At 40.8% G+C, this 17,894-nt stretch overlaps 1 protein-coding gene across 2 annotated transcripts in view; it reads left to right on the top strand.

The window, feature by feature from the left end:
• Window positions 1-2,251: 2,251 nt before the first annotated feature.
• sorcs1 (sortilin-related VPS10 domain containing receptor 1) overlaps window positions 2,252-17,894 on the top strand; it is a 125,913-nt gene continuing 110,270 nt past the window's right edge. The window contains exon 1 of one of the 2 annotated variants that reach the window (XM_029499621.1): window positions 2,252-2,647. Coding sequence is in view for 1 of the 2 variants with exons in the window: in XM_029499611.1 (XP_029355471.1) it covers window positions 7,765-8,412 (648 nt within the window). In the remaining variant the exon portion in view is untranslated. Of the gene's footprint in view, window positions 2,648-7,649; window positions 8,413-17,894 lie in introns of those variants that run through there. The other variant, XM_029499611.1, reaches the window with a different exon arrangement.

Genomic DNA, 17,894 nt, shown 5'->3' with positions numbered 1-17,894 from the left:
TTATTACAAATGTGTGCGCAGTCAATAGCTCCGAGTACTTAAAGGGAACCTGCTCTGACTCTAAATGTGCAAATTTTTCTGTAATATGAGCCTGCTCAAACAAATCATTTTATTGGAAATGTTTACATGATGCTATCTCATACCTGGTGAAGGATGGTTAGCACAGTTGTTACTGGTCTGCCTGTTCTCTCTTTCAGAAAACTCCTTTTGCTCTGAAACCCAGCTGCACACTTGTGATCAGTTTAAAACTCCTTGCCCCCTCCCTCTCCAAAGCCAGATGCAATTCAGCAACTGCTGACAAAATTCTATATCATGCCCCCCCCCCAAAAAAAAACAAACAACATTATTATTCCCTTTAATAGTGATGATTGCGATGTAAATTTAAGTGGTAAGTATTATTATAAGGAGGGCAAAGGCTGGTTGATGTTCTTTGAACTCCAAACAGTGAGTTATTATAAGTATAATTATTTAGTGCGTCACAGAGTGTTACATATATGTGTTATAGGGAAAAGAGCATGGAAGAAGGTGGATTGGTTGAATGCACCATTTTTCTGTGGATGAGCAGGTGTGTGTGTCTCTAAGCTGGGAAAGACATGGCATCAGGGTGCAGGTAGGTAGAAGCTAGTTTGCAGCGGCAGTGTAACGTTCTGCTGGGGAACCTTGGGTCCCACTCTGCCTGTGGATGCAAGTTTGACACGAATCACCTACCCAAATATTGCTGCCGATCAATGAGTCTCATTGTGAAAACTGTATAACCTAATAAAGGTTGTCTTCTTCTAGCAGAGTGAAATGATCCAAAAATGGTCCAGGAATGGTTTGAGAAACACTTGTTCAAGATGTTCACTCAGCCTCCAGATTGCCAGGATTGTAATCTAATCCAGAATCTGTGCCATGTGCTGGACAAACAATTCCAATTCATGATGGCCCCAAGTTACAATTTACACAATTTACAATTTAAAATTTACGGTGCTTAGAAGATCTGCTACTGAGTGCTGGATACCGCAGCACACATGTCTAGTGGAGTCACTTCCTTGTTGGGTCAGGGCTGTTTTGGGGAGTAAGCAGACATACATAATGAATGAAGGTGGTCCTGGTTTTATGGCTGATGTAGTGAAATTTCATACATTGCTGATTAAAACCGGAGCCAATACATAAGACTTCCAGACTAAGAGAATACTGCTTGTTAGCTACATGGATCTAATAGTTTCTCAATTTCGCTCAATGCTGGCTGTTTCAGTCTGCTGAATATCCCTGCTGAATAAAAAAGAGCCTGATCATGCAGTTTATATGAAAGCACAGAATCTTCTATGACCGTAGCATTTCCACGGTGATTCTGACTGTTATTTGATCATTTGGCCACATGTATACATGTGGCATGTTTTCATATTTTTCCTTTCCTTTCTTCTTTTTGTTACGGTGCTTACAAGGCTTTTAATGGCGTCTACAACTTTGCAGGCAGTAGGAACATCCAGCTTAGTGGCCTAACAATGGGAAATGCTGGCTTAAGAGATACTAGTGAGGTTCCTGAGCTGCAGATAGTGATGTTCCAGCCCTCATTGAAACTCTTTTAAAGCAGTAACTCATTGAGACCTTCAAAGATTCATGTTGATTTCTCTCTTACCTGGATTTTTAGGCCATTTCAATCCCTCCACATACTGAAGAAATGCTCTCCCACTGCTTAAAATGTAATAATAATAATAATAATAATAATACAACTTTTACAAAATGTTTCACAAAACAACATAAAAGACCAGTCCAAATGGCATAAACCATAAGAGATGGACTGCCCAAGCAATACAGCAACACAGGCAATACAAGAACCCAACAACGCAAGAACAGGAGGACTCAAATTAAAAAGCAGGTTGCAGTTAGTTAGATAAAATAAATACAGTAAATCAAATAACATGAAAAAGGGGGGTACATAGATAAAATAATAAAAAAAAGAAAAAAGAGTATAAAGGGTATACATGATAAATATAAACAAAACCAACCGACCAGAAGAGCCCCTCTGGAGGATCTAAGGATTTCAGATATGTAACTTGGAACCAGACCCAAATGGTAAATTTAGTGGGCTGGTGTGTGTGTGTGTGTGTGTGTGTGTGCTGTGGGATGTAGTACCGGGTGAGGCCAGAGGGAGGAGCTAGTGGGAAAAGTGGAGCCGCTACCTGCTGCAGCGAGCCCCGAAGAAGGCTCAGGTGAGACGGTGTGTGACGTCACGTGACGTCACATGAAACGTTTGAACAGCTGAGACTGAAGCGGGTGAACTCCATCAGTCTCGTGAAAGAATAGTGAGGAATTAATTGAAATTAAACCTGCAGAAGCGCAGGCAGTTTATCTCTGATGGCTCCAGGGAAGAAGTGTGTGACGGATTTTTCCCGTGATGCTGTCCCCCACGGTCAAGGTAGTGGCCGGGGAGAGGCCGGATGGTGGGTGTCCCCCGGCAGGAGGCCGCAGAGGGGGTATTGGACCGCCTGGCCGCTGTCGGTGATGCTAGCTGCGGTTGTGGGGTTGGCAGGCTGTGTGGAGTCAGCTGGGTGCACCGGGTCGCTGTCGCCTCTTGGCAGGGGAGGAGCAGCTGAGGGAGGCCAGGTCCACAGATCCGGACAGTAAGCAGTTCCTCGGAGAGCCTTCTGATGTCCTCCTCCAGGTCAGTGACCTTTTCATTTGCTTTGAGCAGCAGAGGCTTAGACTGTCTTCGTTTATGTTCTTCTTGGGGAAGTGAATACAAAAGCTGCTCTTATGCTAAATAAATCCTAATTGATAAACCACAGGTGGCTTAAATTTCTGTGACCAAATACCAGCAGGATGTTGAAAGCACATCTCAGAAGACTGAAAGCTTTGAGCAGGCTTTGTGTGTGAGGAGTGAGAACAAAATGTAGTGAAATGCCTCCTGCAATAGACAGAATTTGTTCCTGACACCTTTGTATATTTTAATGTACCTGAAAATATTTAAAGATATTTCAAGAAAACATCCATTTGCAGCTTTTATGGTTGGATTAAGTGAATTAAGGAGAGTGAGCTAGAGCTTGGTAATTAGTCCTAATTGGAAACTGGCTAACAACAGCTCTTAAAAAACGTCAATGTGAGGGTAGCCCTGTAGCCCTGCTGGGTAAGAAGAGTTTCTCATTGGTGACTGTCTTAAAATGATTGTATGTATTGTTTGAGATGAGAGTCAGAACCGTCCATATTCCTTTGAAGGATCCATCACTTACATATGTTGGAGCCTGCTAAGATGATAAAGATGATCCAATCACAGAACTGTGTCGTGATCCAACTCAGCCGATTTGGTAAACTTTTTCTGTTCAGCCTTTTGCTTTATACTGTTAATCAAACAGAATATACAAGCTTATGTCTTTCTTACTTTTATTCATTTTACAATATATCAAACATGCACAGGGCAGCATGGTGGTATAGTGGTTAGTGACGGAGTGACTTTTATGCAAATTTGTGTACTTTGTTGGATGGAGAATTCCACCATTGGAAATAAACATATCTCCAGTGCGAGGTAGGATAAAAATCACACATGCTCTTCATTTTCTACGAGCCTAAAAGAACAATGACTGTGCACTTTTCCATTTTGTTACTTCAGTTGGATATTTAGAAACGACCTTGTGTGAGTTTGAATGAGCTGTCAGGCAAATGAATGTGGTGTTAGCCTAACATCATTCATCTGTCTGTATTAGTGCAGCATTTTGCACATATCATTCTTCAATAACTATATTGGAACTTGCACAATTAACTTTGATGTGGTTGTTTACTTGGTAAGTTATGATGCATTCTGAGTGTTTTTCTTCGGTTTTTGTTTTTTTTAAATTAATTAATTTTTTTATTGCAGTTTTAGTTATAGCTCACCTGTCATCTGTCAGTAAAGGAGCAAGGTGCAGACAGTTAGTACATGACGCATTCAGTACGGCTGGAAATCCAATTCAGGAATTCTAAATGGAATTCTGACCACAAGTTCATTTTTCTATGCCGATCGTCTTTGATTGAATGGGCAGTTAATATTTCAGACATTTGATTGTTGCGATTTCACTATTAATGGTAGATTCAGACACAAACATGCCAAAAAGTTTTTCAAAGATAAAATACGCTGAAATTAGATTTTGAATTTCCTGTTCCTGATCTCACAGCAACCTGATTGCCCCTGATCCTATTTCTGCTTCCTACTGTGAATGAATAGGAATAAAGTACTGGGGTAACTTTCCATTTGAGATGAACAAGGAATATAAAAGACCCATTTATTTAACCCTCCCTGCCCTGCTTTTCTTTTACGTTTGTCCGACATCTTTTCTTAATGGCTCTTTTGATTTCAAAACAAAAGTCCTTAACTACAGTATATACTGCTGAGTCCAAATTTGTTTTTTTTTTAAATGGTCTAGAAACCTTTCAATGTCTGAAGTAACCATAGCAGGCGAGCAAAGGATGGAAAACAATGTAAAAAGTAATTTTTTAGTTTAGAAAATCGATCTAAAGTAGGATTACCACCACACAGTTGTATGTATCTGCCTACTGGCCAAGTCACAGGAAACATGGTCACTCTTCATTTCCCAAATTCTGATTCATGATCCTTTGGGTATAAAATGTCACCATTTTTAGTAGATTTTATAATCAGTGTATGTAATTGTGAGTTGAAGAATGTAAGATGATCATCACCATGAATTTTAAAGACTAACCAACATCCAGTTTATTCTTTGTCTTGCCCTAATGAGTGTATGAACGAAGTGAATGACACGGATCGATGAAGGATGATTTGGAAACATGTTGTATGTTGGTCTGGCTGTGGTTGGCATCAATGCAAAAAAAATTTACAAATGAAGTGCAATTGCAGTTTTTTGTTGTTGTTGTTTACATAGTGTGTGTGTGTGTGTGTGTGTGTCTGTCTGTCTGAATAACTCAACAAAGTTTGAAATCGTGTTCTCTTTACTGTGTTTGGATTGCATACATTTTCTTCTGATTTCTGAGGCCTACTGCCTTGTTGTGTATTTGTAGTCTGAAAGTGTCCATACAATTCAGAAAACTAAGGCCTGCACATCGGCTTCTGCCACATCCTGAAAAATCAATTTCTCCTATTGGCAGGGCATTGATTCCCTGTGAATAGATGGTTGGTCCAGGCAGGGACCGAAGATGATGTGGTGTGAGACACTTACTGCAGCACATGCACACACACTCACACTCACACCCATAGACACTCACACATGCACTGCAGAACTGCTTGATAAATGTCTATGAGTCATGAGGGTCCTGTTCATTTCAGCATTATTAATCCAGTAAAGTATGTCTGTGTAATGCTGTATGCCATTAGGAGACGCTGACCATGTGGTGGGACACAAAAGTGCTCCCAAAAAGGCAAAATCATAATTACAGCATGATTTGTGGACTTGTTTTCTATAATTGAGGTTTGTATGTGAAACTGTGACAGTGAAGCTAGGCAGGATCATTTAGATTCAGCAGGTTATTGGCTCTTGATTTTGGGCCAAACCAAATCAAGTATGACACCGCAACAGTTCAGCTCGAGTCGGTTTGTAGCTGGATTAAAGCAGACTCACTGTAGTCACTGATGCTCTCTCTGAAAAATATGTGTATAATTGCAGTAAAACAAAAGCGTGGTCAAGCAGCTGAACTTGTTTGGCAGCTGTTGCTCTAAGTAACAGCTATTAAGTTATGAACACAGTTCTAAATAGTTGTAGAACTGCCTGACATGGATGTGCCTGCCTGCATAGAAATGAACTGGAGTTTTATTAATTATGCACTTGGATTTAATTTGGGTGACTGACCTTTAAACACTGGTATTATTTTATACTATGCAGCTGTGTATCTGTTAACTAGAATGTTTGATCTGACAATAATCAAACCATAGAATAAAACAAGAACAACAATTTCCATACCTAAAATCTATCATAAAAAATTATTTGAGTCATCACATTTTTAGTTTTTTCTTCTTGTTTTATTTGACATTTGTGGGTGTTTGAACTTCGAACTCTCTCAGGTGCTCTGGTGACACTGGGTAGGCCAGTCAATCCAGAGGCGGCTCGGGACAGTAACTTTACAGTTGTGACATTGCAAATTTGCAGAAATCCTAAATGTAATGGTCAGTTTCTTAGATATTTGAGCACTTTAATATGAGACCTGGAGATGCTTGATTATAGAAAAAAACTTCAATATCACAAGGATACAATTTAGTTATTGAGTCAAGCAAAGAAGAAAAGGTCGGAATACTGAAATCGAGTCATTTACCCTTGGAAAAATAACAGTATTCTAAAGGTAAATCTCATTTCTCTTTTGTGACTACATGCACAAAAAACTGGGGGAGAATGTGTAGCATTGAGTTGGATGAGTGCTTTGAGATGAGTTATTGTCAGCATGTGAGTGCTTTACAACCACTCTGTAGCACCTTTGCTCACCCAGTGTGAGCTGGGAAAGGCTCCAGCACCCCGCGATCTGGAAATGGAAAAGCTGTTGAAGATGAATGAATGAATGCAACACTTTTGTTCAGAACATGATTCAACGTGTGCTAAGAGGAAATATTTATCTACTCTCTCACTCACTCACTCGCTCATCTTCATCCACTTTATTTGTTTCCGGGTCGCGAGGCTGCTGGAGCCAATCCCAGCTCACATTGGGCGAGGGGCGGGCTACACCCTGGACAGGTCGCCAGTCCATCGCAGGCCCAACACACAAGGACAAACAGAGACGAACAACCACTCACGCTCGCATTCACACCTACAGTCAATTTAACGTTGTCAGTTAACCTATATGCATGTCTTTGGACGGTGGGAGGAAACCCACGCAGACACGGGGAGAACATTCAAACTCTGCACAGAAAGGCCCCGGGCCAGGAACCGAACCCTTATTGTGAGGCGACAGCGCTAACCACTACGCCGCCGTGCTGCCCCTAATATGTATCAAGAGAGACAAAAATTAAATATTCTTTTAATAGCATTCAACACTAATTCTATATTCCTTTAGTCTTCAATCTTACATTTTTGAAGACTGTAGATTATTTTTCTTTATTGTAACTGCAACAGATGCTTCTCTTTGACCATATCGCCCTTTGTGCTGCTCAGTGCTGATCAATAATCGCAGGACCTCGAGTCATTAGACAGATTAGAACCAGTTATACAATATCAAAAAAATTTGTCACCTAAGGCAGGCTGAATTCTTAGCAATACAAAATTATACGCCTGAACATGATGTCTCTTTTTGGAAAATGTTTCTCACCTTAGAGGTAGGATCAGTTTCAACATACCCGCAGACAGAGATGTGTAAAACTCCTTCTTCTTATGTGACTGAGTCTGCCACCCCTGACAATGCACTTAATTGGGGACATATTGAATTTGCTCCAATTACAGGAAGCCCACTGAAGCCCAGACAGAGCATTTAAACAGGTTCATCATAGGTAAAATAATACGGTGGTACTTGCTCAATAAAGTGTTTGTCTCTTTTTGGAGAGAATCTAGTGAGAAATTCTACATCGCTGGCTGCTTTAATTATAGAAGAAAGGCAGTCAGCAACATTATCCTTCATGTCTTGGTCTGGATCCTCAGCTCCTCCCCCATGCGTGCGGGGCTGTATTTGATCAAATCCTTCAACTTGGACCACTTAGGCTCAGACGCACTTTTCGCAACACAGCTTTTGGGTAATGCTCCAACTTCCGCAGCAGTTCGCCTCCATCAGTCGATCGGCAAACTAGCAGGCAGAAAAGGCAGACAGAGGAGTTGGTGAAAGGAATCGCTACGGTCGCAGCATCTTCCTCTGCCGCCCGCGATGCGAACGGGGGTCATGCTCTGCCCTAAGTGGCACGGCGCGCTGGGCTTTTTCATTTTGCTGCTGTTCTGCTTTTTTTACGCAGCCAAAGCTGACATAAATTGCAGGTCTTGTCAGCTCGGAGGTAAGGGGCATGCGGGGGAACTGTTGTTGCAATTTGACAGAAGTGAATCCCCGACGGGGTCGGAGGAAGTTTTCGCACACGGAGCAGGGAGAATCGGCGCTGCAGGTGCCGAGAGGCGCAGCGGTTGTGCGGCTGGGTACCATGGATGCGCTCCGGATGGGGCACAATACGCGGAGAGGAGGCTGAGGCGGAATACTGACAACCTGCTCACCAAAGAAGACTTTAATGATCGCGATTACTCAAAGGTGAAAGTCTCATACGTCAACATGAGAAGCCGGCGGAGGACTTCCCAGGTTGCCGGTTCTACCGCTGCCGCCGAGCACAATGCGCGCACCAGGAGGAATGGTGGCGGCTCGGCGACGCGCCGGAGAGTGAAACGAGCTGAACTGCGTTGGAGCGGAGAGGAGAGGAGAGCCGGTACTCCGAGACAGGAGGGGCTAAAACTTAACAGTTCCACATCCGCCTTGACTGGAGATTCATCTCACAACCAGGCTATGGTGCACTGGTCCGGTCAGAACAGCAGTGTGAGTAAACCTACCGTACCTACCCAAAGCATTTCCAAATGAAATTGTGGATTATGTCTGACACACACTCAGGAGAACCAAATCTCAGTTTGACTCACACACACACACTAAGATCTGAGTGTGTGTGTGTGTGAGAGAGAGAAAAAAGTAAAGAGAATAACAATATATCTCTTATGTACATAAATTATTTCCACATTCATTTTACATCACATCTTCAACACCAGTGTGGGTGCAAACATTGCAGAAGAATAATGTTCATATGGAATAGAACCAGAGACACCAGCCTGTGGTTTTATTTTAAGATTTAAACTGAGAGAGATCGCTCAAATTTAAATGTGTCTGAAAATGCATTTGGGTTCGGTCATGTGAGAGATATTGTTATTCGCCCTAGTGAAGAGAGGGAGAGAGATATCCCAGAAGTTTTCCTCAGTCTGAGGCGTTTTAATTTATGTTTGGATTAAGCTGATTTCACTGAGCATGGAGTGTTCTGGCCACAGGGCAGAATTGTCAAGTAGTGTTGTAGGTTGTAGGTAGGGGTTAAGCAATTTAAGTCCTCCTCTTTCTTTTTCCAAAGTCAGGTTTCCTGAGCCAAAAGCCTAAAGCTTGTGCATACTTTCAAACCTTTCTGCTTGTTGTCCTTAGATCCTTTCATTAATGCAGGAATAAGAAAACCGGGGTTTTGTTGATGTGGTGGATTTACCCTCGGCTGCTTCAGCAGGACAATAAGTTGTTCAATTACCGGTTTTTGTTTAACTCATCCAGTTTGCTTTTTGTATGGTTTATATCTGTTCAGTCAGGTCACTGGAATTTAAAAAAGGTATCTGCTTCAGCGTAAATTCAAAATGCAACAGGTCAGAAAATAGATGAAAACAAGAAAAGTTGGTCATTCGCTTTATAGAAATCTGTGCAGGAGTCCTTGTGGCACCTCTGTCTTCTCTGTGTGGTACAGCTGGTAACTCTACAGGACACATTGCCATGGGCCATCTTGTTATTGCTTTTATATTACATTTATCTCCTTTTCAGAGGCAAACTAATCCGGATGTAAAAAACTGCGAAAGATGTCTGTCTCGTGCTAACTCTGAACATGAATCATAAGCTATGCAGACACTGTCCATGTATTCCAAGTGATCATCTTCAAGTTGAATTATCTCTGGGGGAAAGAAAGTCTTGGGGAAGCTTAAAAAAAAATGCCTTTGTAGAGAATTTTCTCAGTTCGGAGAGAAAATAAAAATATAATAACAAAAATAAAAACAATAATATAGAGAAATTGAAATTTGGAGAAATGTATCTTTTTAATCTGAAAAAAAGCAAAAACAAAACGGAGGGCTGCTGGGCTCAAACTGAGCTTCCGTCACTCCATGTCATGACTGCTCTGCAGCTCAGTGTTACAAAACACAATGCAGCAGCCAAATTACAGTCAAACACACATTGGCGTCTTACGTGCCCAGCACTTTTGCCTACAATCTGATCCTTTGCCTTACATGTTTGGCCCAACAAACTGTAGCATCACAAAAAGTGACCTTCAAGTGGATGCAAGAAAAGCCTGAAAATGTTCGTGACACTTGACACAAACTCATTACTATTACCATTACTATTCAGCAGCCCTGTTTGATTTTGTGTTGTGAATAGGTGCTGCATGAAACAATTTGCCCCTAATCTTTCAGCTGAGGTAAACAACTCAGTCATGACAATGGAGGTTCCTGCATTAAATATGATGAGTTCTTGCTATAAGCGGGAACAGGCAGCCTCAATTTTACAGTGAGCTGCTGCATAAACAGATGAGTTGACGACATGGGACAAATCTCATGAAAAAGATACAGCTGCTCCCAATATTTAAACTTCAAGGGATTTACAAAGATTGCCTTTCAAATATCCCACAATACTGGAAGCCTACTTGTCAGATTGGATTGGATTGAAGGTTATAATAATGGCTAATGAACCACTGGACACAGAAGTCGTGTAGCCATCGCTAAACAAATACAGTAAAAAAAAAAAAAAAAACAAGTATGATGAAAATTATATGTTTTAAGTTTTTTTTTTTTTCTTTAACCCTTCTCCTTGCACATAAATTTGGATTAAAAATACAAGAAGCATCAAAGTCCTGAAGGGTTGGAGTGGTAAGGCAATTTGGGGAAAATATCTCATTGTGATTTTTTTTTTTTTTGACAGATATTTTAATTTGATATGTGGTTTTCCAAGTGCTGGTCGAGGTGTATGGTATTTCCTCGTGATGTGGCCTTGTTATGTGAGTCCATGTTATCACGCAAATGTCAAGATTACCGAGTAATAAAAATGACATTCATGCCAGTCTCAGTGAGTGGGGATTTTCAAAAGCGCAACCTGTTTCGCTCTACTGAGACATGGCACCATAAGGACAGCACGACATGGCTATGCAGTCGGAAGGACAAACCGCAGTAAAATGGCATCTTATTAGAGACTACATGGGCGGTTCAATTGAAATTGCATGAAAAGGTGTGCACAAGAGCGTATGAGCTGCTGTTGGTGTCTTTCAGACAACATTATCTCCTGTGGGAGTTTGGACAAATCACCATAATACCTGTCTACATTCTAATGGCTGAATAATGAGGAAGCTTCAGAAGTTACAACTGACAACTTCAATTCTGCACTTTCTCGAATCACTATATCAGTCTGTCTTTGCGTTGGGTGAAATGCACACATGCGAGCTGTCACCTCACCTCCCAACTGGGTGCATACACAGTGTGCTGGGCTCACTTCTGATTGGAGAGGACAGAGGGCTGTCTTATAAGAAGGAAATCCATGCTTTGCTCTGGGTCTGACTACCTGACTAGTATATTCTACACACAGCCTAATTGCTCTGTCTGAAATCGCGATTTTGGGGAAAATTCAAATAATTGTTTGGCCCTAGCTCTGAGTTCAAAATTTTTCACTAAGCCGCTGATCCATCCACTACTTAAACTGTATATCACCAGCTCCCACACTTTAGACTTTTCAGAAGTTTTATTTGATGTTTGGATATTCAGAATTATATATACCCCCAATATATTGGGGGGTTTTAACAATCAATCATAGTTGTTGGTGTTTCAACACATTCTCTCTCAAGCTTCTTTGTAAAGCTTAGTAACAACAGGTCTCCTCTCTTCTGACTGACTTGGCTGATCAAATAAAAAATGTGTCTGCTTTCAGGCGACTACCTGGAGATCTTTTGAAATTGCAGAGAATTGACTGCTTTGTTGTGATATTACAAGATAATGAATGCCCTGATGGCTTGTTTTAGTTGAGTTGTACCGTATGATCTCTAATACAGCATATAAGCCCATGGGCAATGACTGATAGCCGAATTTCCTCTAACAGCAGGACCTGTGGTTCATCAAAACCATCATCTCCTTCTGCTCCCTCCCGTGTAACCGCTTGGTCCAACCTAACAAGCTGACTGGCTTCAGCTGTAGCTGCAGTCTTATTTGTGCAATCCATTAACCACGTAACACTAAGAGAGAATTGTTGGTCAGGGTTCAACTAAAATAAAACAAGCAGGTGTCACATTAAGATGCTTCACAAATTATTAATCATATCGCAAAACTGCTATCCCTGATATCCCTCTTCTGCCACACACAAAAAACATTCCCCTTTCATCAGCAATCAAATACTGTGCGAAGTCATATAAATTTTTGATTAGCTAATGTGGTGTAGTTTCCCACCAATAGGAAAATGGGGTGTGATGTTTTTTTTTTTTTTTTTTTTTTTTTTCTGCTTGTGAACACTTTCCTTCCTTTTTTTTTTTTTAAACCATTTGTCGCTGCACTTAATGGGCACAAACTGCGACATCAGTATTCAAGACAAAAGCGTGGCATAAATTATTTATCACAAGTCGGATTAACACATTTTAAAAACCGATATATAGTTTGACGTCCATGCTTCCGACACCTGATGAAACGTCGACAATCATTCCAATGCAGATGTTCATATAAATAGTATGCAGCAGCATGCTCCTAAGCAAGGATTTTAGAAATGACAGGGAGGCGGGATAATTAGCCAAAATATCAGGGTTGTGAGGCATTTAGAAGACTTTTGTGAATTCAAATGACACATAAATGACCTTACATAGGTGAGCTTCATGTGAAAAGCACCACCCACCATCATAAGGAAATTCTCAATGTATTTTAAACACTCATAGCCAACTAATCCAACAAGCTAAAACACCTGTTGTTTTATAAAAAAATTTATTATCGTTATTCATTCTTGACCGTAGTTTTAATTATCCAGTATTTACCAGATTTTAATTGGGAAAAAAATCTGTGGAGATCCACAAATTTAAAATCTCTTCAGTGATTGTGGTCAGTTTAAAAAAGAAAACATTTCCCATGAAACACAATTTTATGATATTGACAGGATAAGATTAACAATACGTTGCAAGAAAATGTGCCTATATGTGGTATAAAACCGTTGTACGAATTTTCCGGTACCGTATAGACAGCAGGCAGCACTACAGTGCTGATGCCTCACAACAAGCAGGTCGAGGGTTTGGTTCCTGGGCCTGGGGCCTTTCTGTGCCGACTTTGCGTGATTTCCCCCCCCCGTACTTGCGTGGGTTTCTTCTAGGTACTTCAGTTTCCAACAAGCATGTTTAAGTTAAATGGTCACTCTTATAGCCCGAAGTCTGAATGTGAGTGTGAGTGTGAGTGTGAGTGGTTGTTGGTCTCTGTCTGTCTCTGTGTGTTGGTCCTGTGATGGACTGGTGACCTGTCCAGGGTGACCCCTTGACCTGGAAACGGATAAGCAGTAGAAGATGAATGAATGAATGTAGAGTGTAGACAGCTGATGCAGTGGCTCAGGTGAAGGGTAAGGAAAAGAAGAAATGGGTTGTTCATTCTGTGATAAATCCAGAGGAAAGAATGGATTTACCACTTTGGAAGATCCTCAACTTCTAAAATAACCTCTATCATTGAAATTTGGAAATTCTGTATGCTTGTCTCTTTATTTAACCCAGTCTGAAGTACCTGAGAGCACGTTCATTCAAGATGTCATTTTAGTTTTGAAAAAGTGACTGAACTGAGTAATTGATTTATATTTGCTGAACTAGTCCTGAATATAACATCACATTTAAGTGTCCAGCAGAACCACTGAAACATGTAATCAGTTTCTATCATTGTCAGAGTTGTTACTTCATATCTTGACTCATTCAAGCAGAAAGAGAGAGGATTACAACTGACAAAACAAATACCTGCTTATTCATGGTATTAGCAAAGAACCAATGATGTTCTGCGAAAAAGGTTATGGGAAAAGTGCAGTCTCATAGTGAGACTCTTTGTCATTGCTCAGATAGATGCACAACATGCTCTGTGACAGCAATATTTAGAGAACTGAATTTCAAACTTTAAGTACTTTGGTCTGGTAGTCAAATGGATTCTGGTCTGGTCAACATATTGTCCATCAGAAATGTCCTCCTCGAGAACATGTCCTGCTGGAGCGTGTCCAACAGGCAAAGAAGAGCATGCAAATTCTAAGTACAGTCCTACAGTACAGTCGTAAGTACAATATAAATTCTCACCAATGATGAGCATTTAATTCCATGAGGCGTTGAGAGAAGCTTGCACACTCATACAGCATGCTGTCTCAGACCACCTCCATAGAATCCAGTAACCGTCATAGACAATGGCAACACGGCATTAAGCACCAATCAGAGCAGACCAGCGCTGCTAAATCAACTGTCAAAAATAGTGTTTGATGGCTATTTACAAAAATCCGCTTCTTGACTTGCACGTAAAACTAAAAACATAAAGTCAATGCTTTCCTTCATGTAGGCTAATGATTTATTTCCAATAATAAAAAATAGCAAAACTTAAATGTCAGGTCAAAGACTGTGCTAGTACCCTTGGTCCACACTTGATTGAGAGACAAAAGGAACCCTGACCTGCCCTTCTCTCCCAGCTGAGAAAGATTTAGTGTTGGATATTGAGATTTTTTTTTTGGGGGGGATTAATTTTACCATAAAAATGACTCTAGCAAAAGCATAAAATGGAGAAAAGGAGAATTCTTGAAATTTATATAATTTCACATCCTCTGAGCAACTATGAATGATAGATGTGCTCTCTGTGGCACACAACTATGGCTGAGTCATAGGTGGGAACATGTGGGTTTACTCCTTGGTGATCAAAACTTTCTCCCTTCTCTGCCCCCCCCCCCACCTCTGCCCCCTGCCCACATAATCTCTGGACTCTGACTCTGAGGCTGTGAGAGAAACGCAGTTTCGATTCTGTGTGTGTGCTGTACATATTGTAGAATTGACAATAAATATACTTTGACCTTGACTTTGAAAAAACCTTATCAACACATCTCAATGCCTTTCTCGCAACTCCTGCTCATTTTTATGTTTACAGTGGTGTTTGCTCACACTGACCCCATATCTTGGCCACACACCAATTACACTTTGCACATCCTAGCAAAAGCAAGGATGTGCAAAGTGTAATCGGTGTGCTTTCAGCTCTATTACTTTCCACATCCTGCTGATAGGAGAGAATTATACATACAGAAAATACATTGACACAACAATCATTATTGCAGCCACTTCTTCAGGTGTGATCCTTCCGGTACATATTCTGGAGAGATCAGACAGTCGCTGTCAAACTCCACCAAGCAGTGTCTACTTCAGGCTGAATATGCCCGTAAAGAAATTGAGTCACAGTCTGTCTATTTCTAGATCAACAAAAGTGAAACGCTTACAAATAAGTCAGTATTTTCTTTAGCTTTAAGTTAGATGCTAAACATCTTTCTAGAGTAGTCCGAGTCCTCTGGATAGCCTCTTAACAAAAGTATACACTTTGTGACCAATATGTTGTGGCAGAGAGCCACAACATATTATTCTCTGCCCGTGAGACATCAGAAACACAAACTTTATTTCACTAAGTACTCTTAAGTGCCCCAGAGAGTTTTATTTGTATTGTTCTTACCTTACTGCTTGTTTTTTTCTTTTCTTTTCTTTTTTTTGTCTGCATTTGTCCTCATAGTTTAGCACCACAGGGTGTCAACTTTAAATGAGATTGATGCACTTAAAAGTGTTGCAGCTAAGTATTTTTTATTTTTTTTTTCAGTGTATGTGTGTGACCATCAGCAGCCCTCCCTGAAAGCTAGTTTGTGGATCTTTATTGAGTGAAGTGACCTTTATGTGGCAGGGAGGGCAGTGCTACACCTCAGTGAATAAGGGGGAATAAAGGACAGAGAAGATGCAGAAGGATGGGCAGGGGAAGGGAAGCAGGTGGTGCTGGTAGGAACTGGTGGCGTGAAGGATGCTGAGCTTTTCCTGTCACCTCACTCAGGATTGAGAGTCCAGAGGGTTTCTGTTGAGATCTGTGGAGAGGTGGGAGTCCATGTAGGTGAAGGTGTCCCAAAAGAGGAGCTGAGTCAAAGATAGGGTACACAGTGATGGAATGAAAGAGCAGCTCAGCCCATTTTAGGCAGGATTCATCAATTCTTCATGATGTGACCCAACACGAGCTGGCAAGTGAAGCCACACATGCATGTGGGCATTCCCTTAATCTGTGAGACCATCACCAGACCAAAGTCTGGTCAGGGGCCCCGGCTCTCCAGGCCTAAGATATCAGAGTGGCACAGGAGGGCTCCACCCCCCCCCCAACACCCTCCATTGACTGGAGCCGATCCCAGCTCACTCTGGGTGAGGGCGGGGTCACTCTGGACACACAGCACTCACCAACCAGACAGACAGATGCATAAATGAGCTTTAAATGAATGTATCTTTTTGCCAACTGGTCCACATTGTTTTGCCTCTAAATTGCTTGGCATAATGATCTAAGATTGATTTTAGATTTTATTATTATTTTTTTTTTCTTCACTCCTGAGTTTATTCTGGTGCTTTATTTGTGATAATTTTGTGACATTGTATTTCCAACAGCCTGCATAAAGCAGTTACATTTAGAAAAGTTGCCTGAGAAAAGAAAAGCTAGTTATGCTCACTTTAATTTAATTCATCTGTAGCTAAATAAAACCTTTAGTAAAGAAATGTGCAGATTAAACTGCTTGGTTTGTTAGAGAAAACGATTTTTCATGCAATCAAATCCATTTTCTGGTGTCATTGTCCTGTTTTGTTGAGCTGTCCAGCCACCTGAACCTTCTCCTCCCGAAAACTTTAATTTAAAGCAAAATAAATCTGAACCTGCTTTTTTTTTGCACACAAAATGGCAGTACAGTCAAAACCTGAAACTATGAGCTCTAGCCTTTACCCGTATAATGCACATGGATAAATTTCTTCACATGCATCAGCCCAACATTTGCTGTGACTGGCGCCCTTAGTGCAGCTGCCCGACTGCCCTGCTGTGCACTGCTTTGATGGGAATAATGGAAATCTGGTTGAAAGGACTTGGCACAGAGGGGCTCTGCCCAATGTGAAGAATATAGTGAAGTCCATCTTAGTGGGATGAGCTCACTCAAAGATCGGGACATTCGTGATGGAAGAATAAATATGTGTTAAGTAATTTATGCACAACACAGTATATTAGTTTTATTAGGCTATTTGAATTCAAATAACTTTTGAGTACCTGAAGAAGTACCATTTGGAGTGTGGAGGTAATGGAGACTTTCAAGGTTTCAGTTGCTAGGTGTTTATTCATCTGGTTCCTTTGAATCCCTCTTCCCCTCATAGCAATTCAGATTTGTATGGGTAGGTGACCAAACATAATTGACAAATCTTGTAAGCGCTCTCTATCACATTGCTATTATGATTTGCATGAGATTTGCTTTTTGGAAAAAATTTCTAGATATCTTTTCGGTTTTTCCTCGTTTCTTCTCTTCTTAAGCTGCCAAGGTGACGGATGCACAGATAACTACTTTATGTGTGCGCTGCAACAACAAATGCCAAATGCAATGCCACTGAGTAAATTAGCATATATGATTACCAGAGACAAAAAAAGTCGAAATTACAAAATAAAAGTAATTTTTTTGTAAATGAAGATCTATTAGCATCATTAGAAGGAAAATGAGTTTGATGCTTTCTCTGCCCTATTGATCAAATCTGGCTGAAACTCATCAAAGACATTGCTTATGCGGCTGAGTGTTTCACAGAAGAGCTTGATGCCAAATTAGTGCTGAAAATCAATAATTATAATTTCATATCCCCTTTTGCTATTTCAATGACTGAAAAAATAGTTGCTGCGCCAGGTGCATTGTTCAAAAGGGGTTCTGCTCTCTTACTGTTCATTGTCTTGTTTGAAGTAGAACTGTACAATGAACCAATTGGTGCAATCTCCACCTCCATTTTAAAGTTAGATGCCCTTGCGATTTCCCGTGACAATGGCGTGTTTTAAACAGAATTCGGTTATGTTGCTGATGAGTCAATTCCCTTTTGTGATTGATCAAAAGAATGAGTGAAGTAGGGCAGCACGGCAGTTGTCACCCCACGATAAGAAGGTCGCGAGTTCAGATGAGTGAAATAAGTGTTTAATCATTTAATTTTTTTTTTTTTTAGAAGTAAAACAATTTAAGTAAGATTACCT

The sequence above is a fragment of the Echeneis naucrates genome, chromosome 1 (genome assembly GCF_900963305.1).
Source record: "Echeneis naucrates chromosome 1, fEcheNa1.1, whole genome shotgun sequence".
NCBI classification, from domain to species: Eukaryota; Metazoa; Chordata; class Actinopteri; order Carangiformes; family Echeneidae; genus Echeneis; species Echeneis naucrates.
The sequence above is the reverse complement of the archived record's forward strand: the minus strand, read 5'-3'. Positions and strand labels throughout refer to the sequence as shown.